The sequence below is a fragment of the Melopsittacus undulatus genome, chromosome 3 (assembly GCF_012275295.1).
Source record: "Melopsittacus undulatus isolate bMelUnd1 chromosome 3, bMelUnd1.mat.Z, whole genome shotgun sequence".
Taxonomy (NCBI): domain Eukaryota; kingdom Metazoa; phylum Chordata; class Aves; order Psittaciformes; family Psittaculidae; genus Melopsittacus; species Melopsittacus undulatus.
In genome coordinates, this window is record NC_047529.1 from 99295379 (window position 1) to 99312006 (window position 16628).

General features: G+C 57.5%; 1 protein-coding gene across 8 annotated transcripts in view; it reads left to right on the forward strand.

The window, feature by feature from the left end:
• The window catches only part of SLC29A1 (solute carrier family 29 member 1 (Augustine blood group)), a 33630-nt gene extending 17863 nt beyond the window's left edge, over window positions 1-15767 (forward strand). For 6 of the 8 annotated variants that reach the window (XM_031045662.2, XM_031045660.2, XM_031045661.2 and 3 more), the window contains exons 2-13: window positions 8151-8233; window positions 8673-8754; window positions 9025-9197; window positions 9380-9519; window positions 9714-9848; window positions 10022-10119; window positions 10451-10541; window positions 10666-10757; window positions 10875-10983; window positions 12219-12304; window positions 14007-14206; window positions 14774-14885. In XM_031045662.2, the coding sequence (XP_030901522.1) occupies window positions 8205-8233; window positions 8673-8754; window positions 9025-9197; window positions 9380-9519; window positions 9714-9848; window positions 10022-10119; window positions 10451-10541; window positions 10666-10757; window positions 10875-10983; window positions 12219-12304; window positions 14007-14206; window positions 14774-14885 (1347 nt within the window). In that variant the 5' untranslated portion in view covers window positions 8151-8204. Of the gene's footprint in view, window positions 1-7429; window positions 7541-8150; window positions 8234-8672; window positions 8755-9024; window positions 9198-9379; window positions 9520-9713; window positions 9849-10021; window positions 10120-10450; window positions 10542-10665; window positions 10758-10874; window positions 10984-12218; window positions 12305-14006; window positions 14207-14773 lie in introns of those variants that run through there. The other 2 variants (XM_031045658.2, XM_005145333.3) reach the window with 2 other exon arrangements.
• Window positions 15768-16628: the final 861 nt, after the last annotated feature.

Genomic DNA, 16628 nt, shown 5'->3' on the forward strand with positions numbered 1-16628 from the left:
TGTGCAGCCTGGACTAACCTCTAGAAAACTGCCAGTGGGGGCAAAATGAGCTCTGCCTGGCCGGGCTGCAGCCCCTCTGCTGAGTGTCTGTGTGCAGGGCCAGGCATGCCCTGTCCAGCTCCAGGGATGCTCGTCCACATGGGGAGAGGCAGGACTTGGGAGAGGTGAGGGGACAGCAGGGCCCAGGTCCATGTGGATCAGCAGCTCCCACAGGGTGTGGGAAGCTCTTGTGCTCTGGGGCTCTGCCTGCCTGCTGCCAGATCTGCACATTTGCATCCAGCACTGACTCTGTATGGAAAGCAGCCAGAGATGTAAGGCCAGAGCATGTTTGGGGTTCAGTTATACTCTCCAGGCCTCCTATGCCAGGGACTCTGTGCACAGAGGGGACTCCATGTATAGCTTAGGGAAGGATTTAAAAGGACTTTCCAATGATTTCACAGCCCCCCTGCCTTGCCCCTCACTGCAGGGCTGTTTTGAGGAGCTCCTGGTTGCAACATAAGCTGTCCCCATCCTTCTCCCCCAGCCCTCACTGCAGGTTGCTCTGTGCTCAGCTCCTTTCCATTGTTCCTGGCCTGGCTTCTTCCTGGGTCTACCAGGTCTGAGTTCAGTCCTGGGGCCAGGAACAGAGGATTCCCCTCCACTCACTATTCCAGCACCCTGGGGCCACCAAAGGCGGGTGGCCTCCTGCAGGGCTGCTCTTCCTTTCCAGTACTGCTCCTGGGTGGTGACTTTGGAATAGCTACATGTGGCAGGTAGTTATGGTCCTTCCAAGCCCAGGAGAAGGCAGGGTATGGTGAAACTCATCTTTCCCCTCTTCCATTTCTCAGCCGTGGAATTTTTCCCATGGGTTTCTTCCCATGCATTCATTGAGTCCTTGTCTTCAGGCTTGTCTGGCCATGAGCTGTTTTGTTCTCATCCTGTCTTGCTGTGTGCTCCCTCTTATGGGTCTCACCTTCATTCCTTTCAGCCGCAGATGTAAGGGGGGAAACTGGGGACACTGTCCTAGAGGCTCAGCCCATCCCTCCGACGTGCTTTAGCTGCTGCCCAAGGTTCGGCCAAGCGAGATACTATCTGCACAAATGGGGATTCCTCTTGAGCAAGCCCAAGCATGACTCAGTGGAAACTGCTAAAAGCAAGAGATCCATCTGGCAGCCATGCCCTGGGGGGTCTTACCTAAGTGCTGCCCCAGCCCACCGGGGGCTGGGTGGAAATAAGGAGTGTCACTGCCTGCGGGGGAGCCGGGAACCAGCCCTGTGCCTTGAGCTGTCATGGTTGGGATTGCCTTTGTCCGTGCATGGCTACCCGGGTATGTGGTGGCCTATGCCACTGCTGCACCAAGCCCAGGTATGGAGATGCAAGAAGGACCTGTTCCTGCCTCGGGGCTTCCTATTGCCACTTCACCTGATTTTTACATTAATGGTGTCCAGTTGCTCTCCCAAGGCTCCTGTAAGGTTTTCTTCATTGGGAAGCGGAAGCCTGGTTTCCTCCTATTGTGTCTCTTCCTGCCACAGCCCCCAGGCCAACCCTAGGGAGCATCCCTTCCCTCAGTACCCTGCTCTTCCCATGGCCCCCCGGCAGAGCTGGGCAGCACCTCCACCAACCATGCCAGCACCCCTGGGGCACTTGGACCAGCCCTGCAGACAGGAATGGTCCAGCTGGCTGCAGAGGATGCCAGGTGAGGATGGAGGTCTGGGATAAGGAGGCATTCCCCGGCACTCCCTAAACCCATGGGAAGCCCTGGGCAGATGCCATGAGCACAGTGTGAGCCTCTGTGTCTGCCCATAGCGGGTCACCCACCACACCTCCCCGGAGGTGCTGAGGGCTGCCTGGAGGCACCATTCAGGTCCTGGAGGTGGTTTCTGCAGCTGCCTTGAGTGGAGTCCTGAGAAAATCCTTCCCTCCGCCCTCGGGAGAAAGGGTCTTTATTCGTCTGAATTTCCAACAAATGGAGCCCCAGCCCAGCCCTGGAAAAACATGCATCTTTCCCCAGCCTGCCAAGAAGCAGGTCAAGGTTGTGGCTTGGAGGGAATGCTCTTTTGCCCCTGAGGACAACAGCCTAGCGGGTGCCATTAAAGAAAACAGCCCCTTGGAAGAGCCCCTGCAAATCCTGTCTCTGCAAACAGGCTCCTGAGAGCAGCTTATCTCTCCCTGTCTGACGTAGCCTCAGAAATGACATCCCTCCTCAGCTCCTGCCCCCCCGGGCGCTGTATCTCCTTCTGCACCCCTAAACCACTGACCTTGGGGCAGGCAACTGCTCCTGTGTCTGTGGGGCTTTTCCTGCTCTCCCAAGTCTGCACTGTCCCGGCAGTCCTGTGGCTTGAAGTGACCAGGAGCAAAAGTCTGGGACCAAGCTGCCTTGCTGGTAAGCTCCTTGCTGTGACATTAAAATCCCCTCTCCACATTTGATGGGATGCTGAGCAGGAGCATCTATCTGGGTGGTCACGGGCTTGTCTGGGTGCTTGGAGGGGCTTTCTCAGGCCAAGGTTTGCCTGGGCTTGGGCACTCACTGGGTGCTGAGGAGAGAGGTGTGTGCATTCACTGTGGGGCTGCCGCCCCTAGGACCTCTTTGCTGGTATGGGATGTTCCTTGTGGGACTTGGTGATGGGTGGGAGAGCTGTGTTACCTGGGGTAGTTTTTGAGCCCAATCACTGCCAACCCCCATCTCCCTGGTGGGAAGCCCTATAGGGACAGCGTCCCACTGGTCCTGGGGAATATCCTTTGCAGACGGTTTGCTTTACCTCCTGCGCCTGGGGAGCCTCTCGGGGCTCCTTGGGCTCTCCAGATAAGGGCCTCAGCAGCTGTCTGGTGTGCGCGGTTCAAAACACACCGCAGGGCTGAACGCTCCCCCCGCACCACCCGGCAGCAGAGATAACAGCGGTGCTGGGAGCCTCCGTAGCTCCGGCTCTGCTGGGAGCACCACGACCCTGAAGGCAGAGCGGGGCTAGTGCTGCCTCTGCTCTTGCCCATGGGGGAGTGGAGGGAGCAAGGTGAAGCAGGTCAGGAACATTGCCCAGGGACCCTCACCTCAGTAGGGTCCTCATGGGCTGCCCTGCAGGAGGGTTTACTCTACCTGCCAGGCCCTGGCAATGCAGAGGTTTGTGTGCAGGCAGCAAGGCAAGGGAGGAGGCAGAAATGTCCTCATCCTGTCCCCCCCCCCCCCCCGTAAATTCGCCCCTTGGGATGAAGGCACGAGCATCTCTGGGGGACCGGATAGCACAGCCTGTTGCAGAGAGGCAGGGCTCAGAAAGGAGAAGAACAAGAATAATAGGAAGTGCTATCAGCTGTCTGATGGAAACTGTTCACAAGGCACACCAGGAGCAGGAAGCCTGCTGCAGTCCACTGATGGGATGGGGCATCAGTGGAGGAGAGGCTGTAGCAGGAAACCCAGATGAAGCTTTTACCTCTCTGCTCTAGAAGAGTTTCTTCCACCTTCTTTTGGGGGCTCCTTAGAGCATCTGCAGAGGAAGGGTTAGAAAGCAAAGCCTGAACAACAACAAGTTGCTAGGGCAAGGCGGTGTTTACCAGAGGAAAAGGGAGGGTGAACCGGCTGGCTGTCACATGTGGCCTCTGGTCATTCATTCACAACTGCCCTGGCCCCCGGGGACTGGGAGGGGGGAAAGATGTGACGTTGGTTTCTAAGAAAGGCTTGAAGGAACTTCATGGAAAAGCTGAGCAGTGAATCTGCTGTGTGTCCTGTCTGTGCAGGGATGGGGTCCATGGGCAGCCGGGGAGGCTGCTGCTGAGGGGCCCCTGAGCTGGGGCAGTGCTTAGCAGGGACTTGGCTTGGAGTGCCCCCAGTGCTGCCCAAAAACATTCAGTCAGGGCTTTCAGCCCAGATTTTAAGGGAACTGCTGGTCAAGAGGGAAGGTCCCCATATGGCTCCGTAATTGGTACAAAAACAGGAAGGAGGGTGTAGGAGTCAGTGGTCAGTTGCTGCAGTGGAAAGAGATTGCTGTGTTGGGTCCTCTGGTTTTTCAGCACATTCGTGAGTGACCTGGAAAAGGGAATGAGCAAGGAGATGATGGGGCTTGCTGAGGTGATTGGATTACTCAGGCTCCTGAGGACAAGTGCCAGCTAGGAAGAGTGCAGAAGACCATTACAACACTGGGTGGTAGGCAGATGAAATACAATTTAGATAAATATCAACGGATATTTATCAACCGAGGAGGCAGGGGAAACAAAAAGCCCCAAATCCACAAACAAGATTACATGCTGAGCTGGTCACTCACCACAAGGCCTGTGGCTGTTCTGGGTAGCTTGGTGTGCATAAAAACACATCATAGAATCATCCTCTTGAGAAACAAGGCAGAAAGCCATGTGCTGCCCTTCAGATTGGCATCTCACCCCCTCGCAGTCCCTGTGTGCCCCCAACCCGGGTGCCTCTGGAAGGGTCGAGGGGAAGGTTGGGAGGAAAGCAGCCAGGAGGACCGAAGGCAGCAAGGAGGAGCTGTGTGGATGACTAAGTGAGTTACAATTCCTCTGTCTGGAAAATGTGCTGTAGGGTGGCTACAATCCAGGCCTGTAAAGCCTCGGCTGGCATGGAGAAGCCACTCTGGTGTTCATCCTCCCTTTGATGGGGAGTGTAAGGGAGCCCCAGCTGGGGCACTGTGCACAGGGAGAGATGCTCTCTCTCAGAGACTCCCGAGTTAGAAGGATAAGCAGGGATCCACAGAAATGAAACCCACTGTGGCTACAAAGCACACCAACAGCGTGTCCCTCCCAGCTCAGAGGCTGGGGGAGCTGTCAGAGAGTTAGTCTGTGCCTGTGCCAGTCTTGTCGTTTGATGGAGACAAGCTCTTGAGTCAGGCTGGCCTCTGATTTGACCCAAGGAGCACTTGCAGTTTGGGAGCACTTGCATTTGTGCCAACGCTGCAGTAATGGTGCAGTTGTGCACACTCATATGTCTTGTGCAATACGAGCACGTGCGCTCGCAGCTGGCGGCTGAAGGTGGAGGCAGGCAGGACGCTGCCAAGCAGGCTGGTTCCCCAGACCCCAGCACAAGGTAGGAGGACCTGAGAGCGGTATGGTCAGAGATCAGGCATGCACATGAAACATGTGGTCTCAGAGTGCTTCACACCCTCCAGCTGAATCATGGCCACCAGCACTTCATGCCAGCTTGATCCCTGCCCACAGTGAACCTGGATGAGGCCCCATCCTGGTGTCACCCAGGGGTGAGCTGATGTAGGGATGGGGTGAAGCCTGGTGAGGCACCTGGCCCAGCTCCATCTTGGCCACACTCAGAGGAAGCAATGACCTTATCCCTGCAAAGTGATCCCCTGCAGGTGATGGCAGGAGGACATGGGGTGCTTGCTTCAGGTCTGATGGGACTGCAAGGATGGTGTTACGCTGGTGTGGTGTAAAGGGCTTTTCTTCTACAGGGTGGTGGTTCTATGTATAGCATGCCTACCTAGCACCTTGAGATTGCTCCAGAGTGGAAAGGCAAACGTGTGCTGTGCTCACCTTAGGTGAAAGCAGAAACCAGGAGAGTAGGCAGCGCGTGGGAAGGGGAAGGCAGGGAGATCTTGGATGCCTGGTGACAAATGGCTGCCTGCAGGCGTGGCTGTCCTGCAGTGCCAGTTCTGCAGAGGTTGGGCAGCTTTGGTGATGGCTGGTGCTGCCCTGGGCTCTCGGGGCTTGACTGGCAATGGGATTGAGTGTGGCCCAATACACGGGTGTCACTTAGCATCTGTCAAGGTCTTTGTGCAGCGTGAATAGGCAATTAAAATTGCGCCATCTCTTGTTTGTACCTGTTTAGAGGTGCTAGCCTGAGGTTTGTTATCTTGCTCCTTCTGCTTACACATCAGTTCTGAGGGGATAAGACAGGCTGTTCTACACCCAGGAATAAAATGGATGGCCTCACGTCAAGGCCATCATTGCTCCTCCTTTCCCTTCTCCCAAGGCTGTGCAGGCACAGGGCTGGTAGCTGGGTTAAACATCGGGGGCTCCTCCAGGAGGTAGTTAGAGCTGTGTTGTGCCAGCCCAGCAGCTGCAGGGTGGTCTCCATCCTCTGGTCCCTTATGTCCCCGTGTCCCTTATGGTAGGGCTGCTCTCAGCGGGTTGGGAGCAGGGTTTGCCACCTGCTGCTGGCATTGGTTTGTGTTTGCTGTAGGGTTGTTTGTATGGCCGGTGGCTGGACGCGCTTGCTGCTGTAATGAGTGCTGACCCGGGCGCCCCTTGGCACAAAGGCACCAGCTCTCTGTGGAAAAAAATGAGGAGGCACTTAGGGAAGTGAGACAGAAAACAAACAGAGCGGGTCCGAGGCTGCGGCCGGCAGAGCCCACTGGGAGGTCGGGCTCCTGACGCAAGGATGCAGGAGGTGGCTGGGAAGCAGCATGGTGGAGTGCCCTGCCCAGCACCCCCAGCCATGCTCCGTGGTTCCCTTCCCTTCCTCCCTTGGCCAGGCAGTGGGACTCGGCCCTGTGCCAGCTCTGGTATCCGATACCTCTGCTCCTCCTCTGCAGATGGCACCAGGTTCGCATGGCCTCAGCCCCCGTGACTGGAGCTGGGGTCTGACGCTCACCCCAAGAGCAGGGGGTGTGGAAGGGACACACGCCCCTTCAAATACACCAAACACGGGGCTTGCCCTGGCTCTGCCCTGCTCCCCAGGTATGTCTGCAGGGTCCCTGCCCCTGTTTCTTGGGACACCGGTGTGATCTGTTGGGGGCTGGGAGGGGAGCTGGGGGCTTGGCTGCGCAAGGGGCAGTGTGTTGAGGGCTTGTTGGGGATCCATAGTGGGAGTTGGAGCTTTCCCTTCTGTTTTGGGGTGAGATCTGTTTGCTTGGGGACAAGCTGTGGCCCCAGTGGGGTAGCTGGGTGTCAGCTGTGTTTGCAGGTCCCCCTGCTAATCCAGGGTCAGGGCTCAGGGCACGTCCTGCCCACAGAGGCACTGGCAGGCTGCAGGGAAGAGATTCTGGGATGTTTTCTCTGGAAACCCAGGTGTCTCCCAAGGGCAAGGCAGGAGCTGTCTGCATGGGAAGGCAGGGGAGTTGTGCTGCAGATGGCTCAGGCATCAACAGGATGGTTCATGATGGGTTGGTGGGGCTCTGGGTTCCAAGCAAACATACCTGTCATCCTGCTCTGGCTTTTCCAAGCAGCCAGCGGGCTTCCCAAATCCCTCTCCACATCCTGCCAGCTGTGTTTTGGCTCCGTCACAGCCGTAGGCTCCCCCCCCCTGCCGGAACACACCAAGGGAGCAGGCGAGCTGTGCCCAGAACCACGCGAGCACAAGGGACTGGCTCCGCTGCCTTTAACACATACTGGGGCTGGCAGGGACTACAGATCCCAGAATGCTGCTTCCCGCCTGCCTCCTCCCACACCTGGCAGGGAGCAGGCAGGGATGCTGTAGCCGGCGGCAGCGGTGCAGCCGGCTGAGGGGCATGCCCTGGGTGGGCCGGGGGCTGAGCACCGAGAGCCTCACTGCAGATGACAGCCTGGGAGAGGTGCTGGAACACCCCATGCTGCGCTGCCGGCACTGGAAAAGGACGAGGCAGGCCTGTGGCTTCTCTGGGCGGCAAATCCCACTGTGCCCCAGGAAGAGGAGGTGGGGATCAGGGAGGGAAGGTCCCTCTTTGGGACTCCTGGGGCTATGGGGTAGTGGCAGGTGCTGAGCAAGTGGTGATGGGGGAAATAGAGCGGTGGGTGCTGGGGGAGGGGGAGCAGCAGTGCCAGAGCTGCCCTTGGCTTTCCAAGGTGACCTGGGAAAGGGCTGTGAGCGCCCCAGGGAAGTGGGAAGCAGTGGTTTGCGTCGGTGGTTCTGGCCGCAGAGGCTGCAGAATTAAATGTGTCTTTTGTGCCGCCGTGCCCTGGGCACTGGAGGGAGGTGGGGAGGGCAGAGGGTGGACACAGCCTGCCACGCATATGCTTTGCTCACAGCCCCGGGATTGGGGGCAGAGAGCTGCTGGCTCACAAATCCCTTAAGAGCCTGCTGCGGAGCAGCTGGGCAGGCAGGGCACCTTGGGAAGAGAAGGCTGAAGGACTGAGTCACGGCTTTCCAAAGCTGTTGTGCTGTGCTCTCACCATTTGCTGGCTCTCTGTGGCTCCCCGTGGAGCACTTACCCGGTGGCATGGCCGGGGGGGTTGGCTGAACTCAGCACTGCCCCTGCCTGGCCTGTGTCCCTCACTCCTTGTAACATTCTCTGTTTGCTTTCCAGACGGAGAGTGGCCACGAGACTCACCAGGACCTGTGCTGAATCTTGCTGCACAAGATGACAGCAAGAGACGGGCCCCAAGATAGGTAATGCCAGGCTGTGGTGTAGGTGTGGGGGCATGTCCAGGAGGCCAGGAGGTGAGGAAGAGGACAGGGGCACCCAGCATCTGTGGGGCCCCCTCTCCTGCATGCTCACCGGGATACCGAGCTGTCCCTTCCCTGAGGTGCTCAGCTTTTCCATTACAAGTGGGCTGTGACCAGGAGTGTGACTCCCTCCCAGCTCTGCTGACAGCCGCTGTGTCTCTGGGTACCATGTGCCAGCCTCCCCCTGCCTTCGTACCCTCCTGGGGAGGGTCTCCCATGGCCCTCCTGCATCATAGACTAGCAGCGGCTGTGGGGCAGGACAATAAATCCCATCTTCCCTCCTCCTCCTCCTGGTGCCTCGCACTGCTCTAGACAGTCAGAAGTGATGCCTGTTGCCACCCTGCCCACTGTCCCACTCCAGACTGCTCTGTCCCCTCTGCAGGTACAAAGCTGTATGGCTGATCTTCTTCATTCTCGGCCTGGGAACACTGCTGCCATGGAATTTCTTCATGACCGCCAGGGAGGTGAGGGCTTCCTTCCTGCTGTTGCCCATGACACTAATCATCCCCTGTCACATCTAGGGACCATGGTGTAGGTGTGGCAGCACAGCACAGAAGAGCCCCCAGTTCACTGAGCTCCTACAGGAGACAGAAGCATGGCTGGCATGGCTGGGATGAGTTGTGCTGAGGCAGCAGGAGGGCTGGGCATGGGGCTGGAGGGGAACAAGGGTTGCCTGAGTGTGCTATGGGGAGACCTTGCAGCACCTGGGCCCCACCAGGCTCCTTCCCTCGCAGTACTTCATCAGCCGTCTCGCAGACCCGGAAGAGAAGAGCCGCAGCCGGAACCAGACTGGTGAGGCTCCTGCGTCCCCATCCTACCTGCAGTCCATGTTTGACAACTTCATGACTCTCTGCGCCATGGTGCCCCTCCTCATATTCACCTGCCTCAACTCCTTCATCCACCAGCGGTGAGCCTTGCCCCGTCCTTGCCATTGCCAACCCCAATCCTGCCCCAGCTCTGAGCCAAGCTGCAGCCTGCTCAGTCAAGTCAAAGGCAAAACACCAGTCTCCAGTTCCCATGGGAGAGCTTGGCCCCAGCCTCACAGGCTTTTGGTGGGTGGGTTTTCCTCACTGGGACCCTCTCTTGCAGGATTCCCCAGCAGATCCGCATCTCGGGCAGCCTGGTGGCCATTGGGCTGGTGTTTTTAGTCACTGCAATCATGGTGAAGGTTGACATGGAGCCTCTTCCCTTCTTCGTCTTTACCATGATCAGCATCGTCTTCATCAACTGTGAGTAAGGCAGTGGGGGGAGGCAAAGGGGCACAGCCCCATGGGTAGGGAGAAAAGCATGAAACTCACTGAGGGAGAGCCAAGAAGGAGGGGGATCTGCCTTGCCTTGCAGGGCAAGGGCCTTGGCTCCCTGCAGAGGTGCAGTCCATCCTTGCTTTTGGTTTCTCATTTCTGCTCATCTTTTCCCTTTGCAGCCTTTGGAGCCATCCTCCAGAGCAGCCTCTTCGGGCTGGCAGGGCTCCTGCCTGCCAGCTACACAGCTCCCATCATGAGTGGGCAGGGCTTGGCAGGCACCTTTGCTGCTTTGGCGATGATCTTCAGTATTGCCAGTGAGTAATCCCAGCCCTGTGGGTGACTGGGCCTTTCCAGAGCACTGCTGTTGACAGGATCTGCTGGGATCATGCTGTAGGGTTGAGTGGGAGATGGCAACAGAGCCTTTTCCTACCGGCCCTCATCATCCTTGTGCTTTTTCCCCCCTGTCTCCTCCCTTCCTGTGCTCCAGTTGGTGCCCAGCAGCCCGAGAGCTTCATCGGTTACTTCACCACGGCCTGTGTGGCAATCGTGCTGGCAATCTTCTCCTACATCCTTCTGCCTCGCATGGTGAGACTTTGCCACCCTGGTGGGGAAGGCAGTGGGGACATGGGACCTTTGTGCACCACAGCAGGAGGACTGTAGCCCACCAGCACCCCAGCATTGGCTCCTACCAGCCTTCACCTCCTGGGTCAGGGCAAGCTCTACCCTGTTCTGAGGGACCTCTCTGGGATACTGGTACTGTGGGAAAGAGCCCCTGGGTAAGCAGGAAAGCATCAGTATCAGACACAAGTGGAGGGAACTCTTTGCCTGTATTGCCCATTGCTGCTGTCGCCATACAGCCCCTGACAGCCTTCTTTCCTCAGGTGTGAGTGAGTTCTCTGTGGCTGTCTCTCTGCAGGATTTCTTCCGATACTACTCCATGAAGGACAAGACGGAGTACAGTGTGTACAATGCGGAGCTGGAGACCAAGAGAGACCTGATTAAAAAAGGTGAGGGACTGAGAAGAGGAAAAGGAAAAAGAGGAAGAGCAGAGAGGAAGAATGAGACAGAAGGACTAAATCAGATCTCAGCTTTCTGGGGTCTGCTATGCCCTACTTGTGTATCTTCCTGCAGATGAGCCCAATGGGATGGAACAGAATAACTCAAAGGTCATCCCTATCCACAACCCTGATGAGAAGCCCTCGGTCATTGCTATTTTTAAGAAGGTCTGTGGGTTGTCAGCTACCCCTGCCCTGCCCCTCATATCAGGGGATGAGGAGACCAGCCCTGCATTGGTCTCTTGCCTTGTGTTTGGTACCAGCCTCTTTCTTTCATCTGTGTAGCTCTGGGTCATGGCTGTGTCTGTCTGCTTTGTCTTCACTGTCACCATCGGTGTCTTTCCTGCTATCACAGCTAAGGTGTCCACTGTCCTCGGAGAGGGAAACAAATGGGGTAAGTGTGGCCAGGGATGGGGTGGGGTAGGGTAGGAGGAAACTGGGAACAAAGTAAATGGGGGAGAAAGAAAGTGGGGCTTGAAGTAGTAGGAATGTGTGGTGGTTGGACCCTGTCTGGATGCCAGGTGCCCACCGAAGCCCCCTCCTAAATGGACAGGGGAGAGAAAATATAATAAAAGGCTTGTTGGCTGAGATAAAGACAGGGAGAGGTCATTCACCAATTACCATCACAGGCAAAACAGACTTGCCTTGGGGAAATTAGTTTAATCAAGGAAATAAGTTTAATTTATTAAATCAGAGTAGGGCAATGAGAAATAAAACCTAAGCCATAAACTAACTTTCCCCTACCTTTCTCTTCTTCCCAGGCTTAACTTTACTTAGAATTTGTTTACCTTCTCCCCCCAGCAGTGCAGGGGGATGAGGAATGGAGGCTGTGGTCAGTTCATCACATTTCTGCTGCTCCTTTCTCCTCCAAGGAGGACTCTTCACGCTTTTCCCCTGATCCACTGTGGGGATCTCACAGGAGACAGCCCTCCATGAACTTCTCCAACATGAATCCTCCCCATGGGGTGCAGTTTGTCACAGACTGCTGCACCATGGCTGGGGCACTCTCCCGTGGGGCCGCAGGTTCTTCAGCAAACCCGCTCCAGTGCAGGCTCCTCTCACCACAAGGTCACAGCTCTTGCCAGGAGCCTGCTCCAGCACGGGCTTCCCACCAGGTCACAGCCTCCTTTGGGCAAGCCTCTGCTGTGGCATGGGGGCCTCCTTGGGCTGTAGGTGGAGATCTGCTCTACCATGGACCTCTATGGGCTGGAGGGGCACAGCTGCCTCACTATGGTCTGCAACAGGGGCTGCAGGGGAATCTGCTTCATCTGTGTTGTCCCAGAGCTGCTACCACTGCTGCTGATGAGCTCAGCCTCAGCCAGTGGTGGGTCTGTCTTGGAGCCACTGGCATTGGCTCTGCTGGACACGGGGAAGCTTCTCTCAGGAGCCACCCCTGTAGCTCTCCTCCTACTAAAACCTTGCCACACAAACCCGACAGAGTATGCCTGAGGGGAAGAAAAAACTGCTGTGTGCAGTGGTTTGGATGTAGATACTGGCCTGGCTGGGAGACCGTTCCAGTGCTTAGTGGGAAACCAGGACGACCTAGACCCAAAATACAGTCTCCATGTGAGTGGCAAGAGGCCTTGGGACACCCTGGGCTGATCAGTTACCTTCTCCCACCTTCTGCAGGTTTCTACTTCATCCCTGTCTCCTGCTTCTTGCTCTTTAATGTCTTTGACTGGACAGGACGGAGTCTCACTGCCCTCTTCACATGGGTAAGCATGGGGCAGGGAGCAAAGGCAGACCAGTGCCTAGGCAGCCCCCAGCCCCAGCCATGGCTCTTGCCGAGGCTACCATCCATGGTTTGGAACAGGAAGGAGGTGCAGAGCAACTCCTGCCTGGGTTTTAAGTGCTAAGCAGAGATTTACGGGTCAGAGCCGAGAACCACAGTGTTGTCCTGTCCTCCCACCCCTCCTTTGGCATGGCCAGGATGAAGCTGCCTCCTCCACTTCAGCCTCTTTGTAAACAAACCTTCACTCCAGCTATGCGAGACAGGATGGCGGCAGGGAAAGAGGGTGAAAGACAGGGCAGCCCAAAATAAAACCTCTGGACTCAGCACAGGACACAGCTGCTTTAAAGAGCCTTGTCCTGGGAGCAGGGCAGAGCCATGCCATGTGGGTCACAGAGCTGCCCCAGACCCGTCCCCTTGCTCCTTTCTCCCCTGCCTGGTGCAGAGCTGCTGGGGCTGAGTGATGGGAGCTGTAATGGCGGTGGCTGAGGAAGGGGCCTGTCCTGTCTGTGTCTCTTCCTGCCCCTTCACCCACCCCCCAAGTGCCGTTTCCCCCTGTATTGTTCAGGCTGTTTGTTTAGAGAAGCTCCTCAGCACCACACATGCTGTGGGTCTGTCCGGGCCTGGCTTCCCCACAGCCTGAAGCTGCTTCTCCCCTGGCTACCACGGCTGGCTGCCCTTGGCCTTGGCCATGAGCCGCATTGCCTGGTGTCCAGGCCACAGCCTCTCTGGTGGGATGACCCAGCAGGAGACATTTCCAAAACAAGGCTGTGTGGAAAGTCTGACTGTGTGTGGTTTGGGCCTCATTTCCCTGGTTGGGGCCCCACTTGCTCCTTTTCTCCTCCCCAAACAGAAGAGGCTGCAGCTCTTGCTGGTTTGCCCAGGGATGCAGCAGCTGTCCTAACCTCAGCTTCCCCCACGTTCCTGCAGTGTCCTTTGGCTGCACCAGCCCAGCAGCTCGGGAGGCAGCTGTGGGTCCCTCCTGTCCTCAGACCAATGAGCCCCATCATCTGCAACCCTGGCACCTCATGGAGCCAGGAGTGTCTGGTACCAGGGGCTGCCTCGGTCCCAGCTGCAGGAACAACATGGGGATGGTGCTTCCTCTTCATGCCAGCCTCACATGTCCAGGGACTCTGCTAGGATCTGGGATGACCATAACTCAGTCTGTGCTTTTCCCAGCACTGTCCAGAACAGCCCCAGTATAATCCCTTTCTCAGATTGCTGGATTTTACCCCGCTTGGCTGGGGGATGGTGTAGGAGGCTGAGGAGCTGGTTAAGGCCCAGTTTGCAGGCCCTGAGGTGCCAGAGGGGATTTACCTCAGCCAGCCTTGTCTTCGAGGCTGCAGGAAGAGATGGTATGAGCATGAACACGGCTCTCCTCCTTGCCTGTTTTTTCCAGCAAGAGTTTAGCAGTAGCTCACAAGCCCAGCTCAGTGTTTCGGCTCTAGTGCTGCTGCTCTCCAGGTTGGCTGGGACAGGACTTTCAGACCTAGCAGGACCTCCTTGCCATAGTTAGGTGGTGATGCTCAGATCTGTTGCAGCAGAGAAAATCTCAGCAGCTGTGCCATCTGTGGCTCCTCCACAGCCCCAGTGTAGTAGGGACAGCCTCTGTATGGCCCCAGCCAGCATCCCATGGAATAGAGAATATCCCCATCTCAGCTGCTCAGTGACCTGTGTTTTTCTCCCAGCCCGGGAAGGACAGCTGCCTCCTGCCAGTGATGGTGGCCCTCCGTGTCATCTTTATCCCTCTTTTCATGCTGTGCAACGTGCAACCCCGTGACTACCTGCCTGTTGTGTTCTCTCACGACGCCTGGTACATCGTCTTCATGATCTTCTTCTCTGTCTCCAACGGCTACCTGGCTAGCCTCTGCATGTGCTTTGGGCCCAAGTGAGTAAGAGCTGTGGATGTGGAAGGGCTGTTTGCACCCCCGATGCCAGCCCCAGCACGACTGCTGGAGCCTGCCTCTGCTGAGCTCTCACATCTGGAGAAGGGGGTGCAGGTGCAGAGGGGAACCTCAGGGAATCTCACTACCTCAGGGCAGACAACCCCCATGTCCCATCTGCCTTGTGTCTCCACATTCTAGAGATGAGGAAACTGTTGTTTGGGCTCCCCATTTCCCCCACCTGCCATGCTGGAGAGCACTGCACCCACAGCTGGGTGAGCAGCCTTGCTGGGACTCAGCCAGGCAGGCTGCAGTGCATGGGGACAGGAACCACGGAGGGGTGTCCCTGGCTCTGGAAGCTTGAGGGAAGCCTGCCTGATGCACTCTGCTCTTATGAGCCCCTGCTTTGGAGGCAGCTCTTTGAGCCAAGATGGATTTGCTCTTGCTGTTCCTCGGTGCAGAGGAGCACAGCTTCTGGCTTCTTTGTTGCCCTCCCAGCTCTCCCTTGAACTTAGCAGGGCATGGGACACACATCCACTAGGACACTTCTGATAACCTGTTTTTCCACCTAGGAAAGTGCTTGCCCATGAAGCAGAGACAGCTGGAGCTGTCATGGCCTTTTTCCTGTCACTGGGCTTGGCCTTAGGAGCTGCTGTCTCCTTTCTGTTCCGAATTCTCATCTAGCAGAGGTACCTGGAGGGCGCAGGGACACCCAGAGACGGCTCTGCATCCTCCTCCCAGACCCTGGACACCTTGGCGCCGTGGGGAGATAACCCCTCACGCTGCCCCTGCCAAACCGCACTGCCACGGCAGATGTTAGACCCAGGGACAGTTCCACTCCTGCAGGACTGGCCTGGCTCCTGCCATGCTTGGCTGTGTGATGCCTTCAGGCCTACGTGCCTTCTCCTTCCCTATGCTGTGTGTGTGTAAGACCCCCGGGATCTTGCAGAGGTCCAGCTGCCTCCCACGCTGTGTAATTTCCCCAGCTCTAGGCCAAAAGCCATTCCCAGCCTCCTCCTCTTGATAGAGCTGAGGGCTGGTATCCAGTGTTACTCCTCACTTGCCCTTGTCCCCAAGGCACCGAGGGACGTGCTCTCCTCTCCTTGCAGGGGGCTGGGAACATCCCACTTCTGCTGCTGAGACTGCAAGCAGGCAGGAGAGCCCCAGCCAGCCTCCCATCCCTGCTGTCTGCTCGGTGCACATCCCACTGCCCAGCAGCATCCCTGAGCATAGACGTGTGTCCTACCCACATAAAGAGCCCACACCGTGGCTAGGCTGAGGGAGGAGGGGGTCTCCACACCCCACCTTCTCACCCTCTCCTTGCCTTTGTCCCCCTACTTTGTGTGTGTGTGATTGTTACTGTGTTTCTGCTTCCTGGTTGTGTGACCGGATGTCCCACTGCGGGCTGCAAGAGGAGAGGCAGCAGCTCCCTTCCCACCCAGGCTGCCCGCTCTGTGCCCGCCTGAGCTGCAGGGGGAGGCCTCACCTTCCCCTTGGCTTCCCCATCCCTCATCTGTGTACACGCGTCTGTACAGTTGCCGTTTTCTATAAAAACACTGAAACACCCTTTGGGTATGTGTATGTGTCTCCATCGCCACCGGGCAGGGGCTGCGGAGGGGTGCAGCCATGGAAGCAGCAGGCCTTGCCGTAGCCAGCACTGGGCGGTGAAGTGGCTTCTGTGCCCTCAGCAGGCAGGCTCAGTGGAGAGCCAGCACGGGGAGGGGTTGCAGCCCTCAGGGTTCACCAGGGGACCACCAGCACTTATGAGGAAGCAATGGGCCTGCGTCTTTTGGGGTGCATTGACCCGCAGCACTCACACCCGAGAGCTTTCCTTGTGCCTGGAACAGCCGGAGTGCCACCTCCTGCTCCTGGGGGGGAACTGCACCCCTGCCAGCGGCTCCCACCCCACAGCATCCACAGCCACCGCTTCCTCAGCCAAACGCTGTGGGGCAGGGTCTCCTCATCCCAACTTCGGCTTCCCCGCGACCGCAGCCCCGATAGGGAGGATAAAACACGAGGTTTATTTTACCCTTGAACGCTAAAAATATAGCACACCCAAACGCTGTTATCCAATGGGATCCACTTTACTGTCAGTCCCTGATGTGATCCCCACAGTCCGTCTTTTCCGTCACCTTGCCCCCCCCCCCCCCATCCACAGGATCTGCTTACACCCAGCCTCGGAACGGCGGAGCTGCGTGGTTCTCGGCCCCGGGAATGCCGCTGGAACAGCAGACACCTCCCGAGCCCGCGGCCGTAGGGAGCCGAGAACCAGCCACTACCGCCACCATCACTCACAACCGCTGTGGAAGCCTCTGGAAACCCCTCGGTAGCGGCTCACCGCCGTGGTGTCCTTCCGCTGCCGCCGGCACGCCCGGAAGCGGCGTGAAGCTGAAGACTGCGGCCCGCCCCACTATGGCAGCCGCTGTT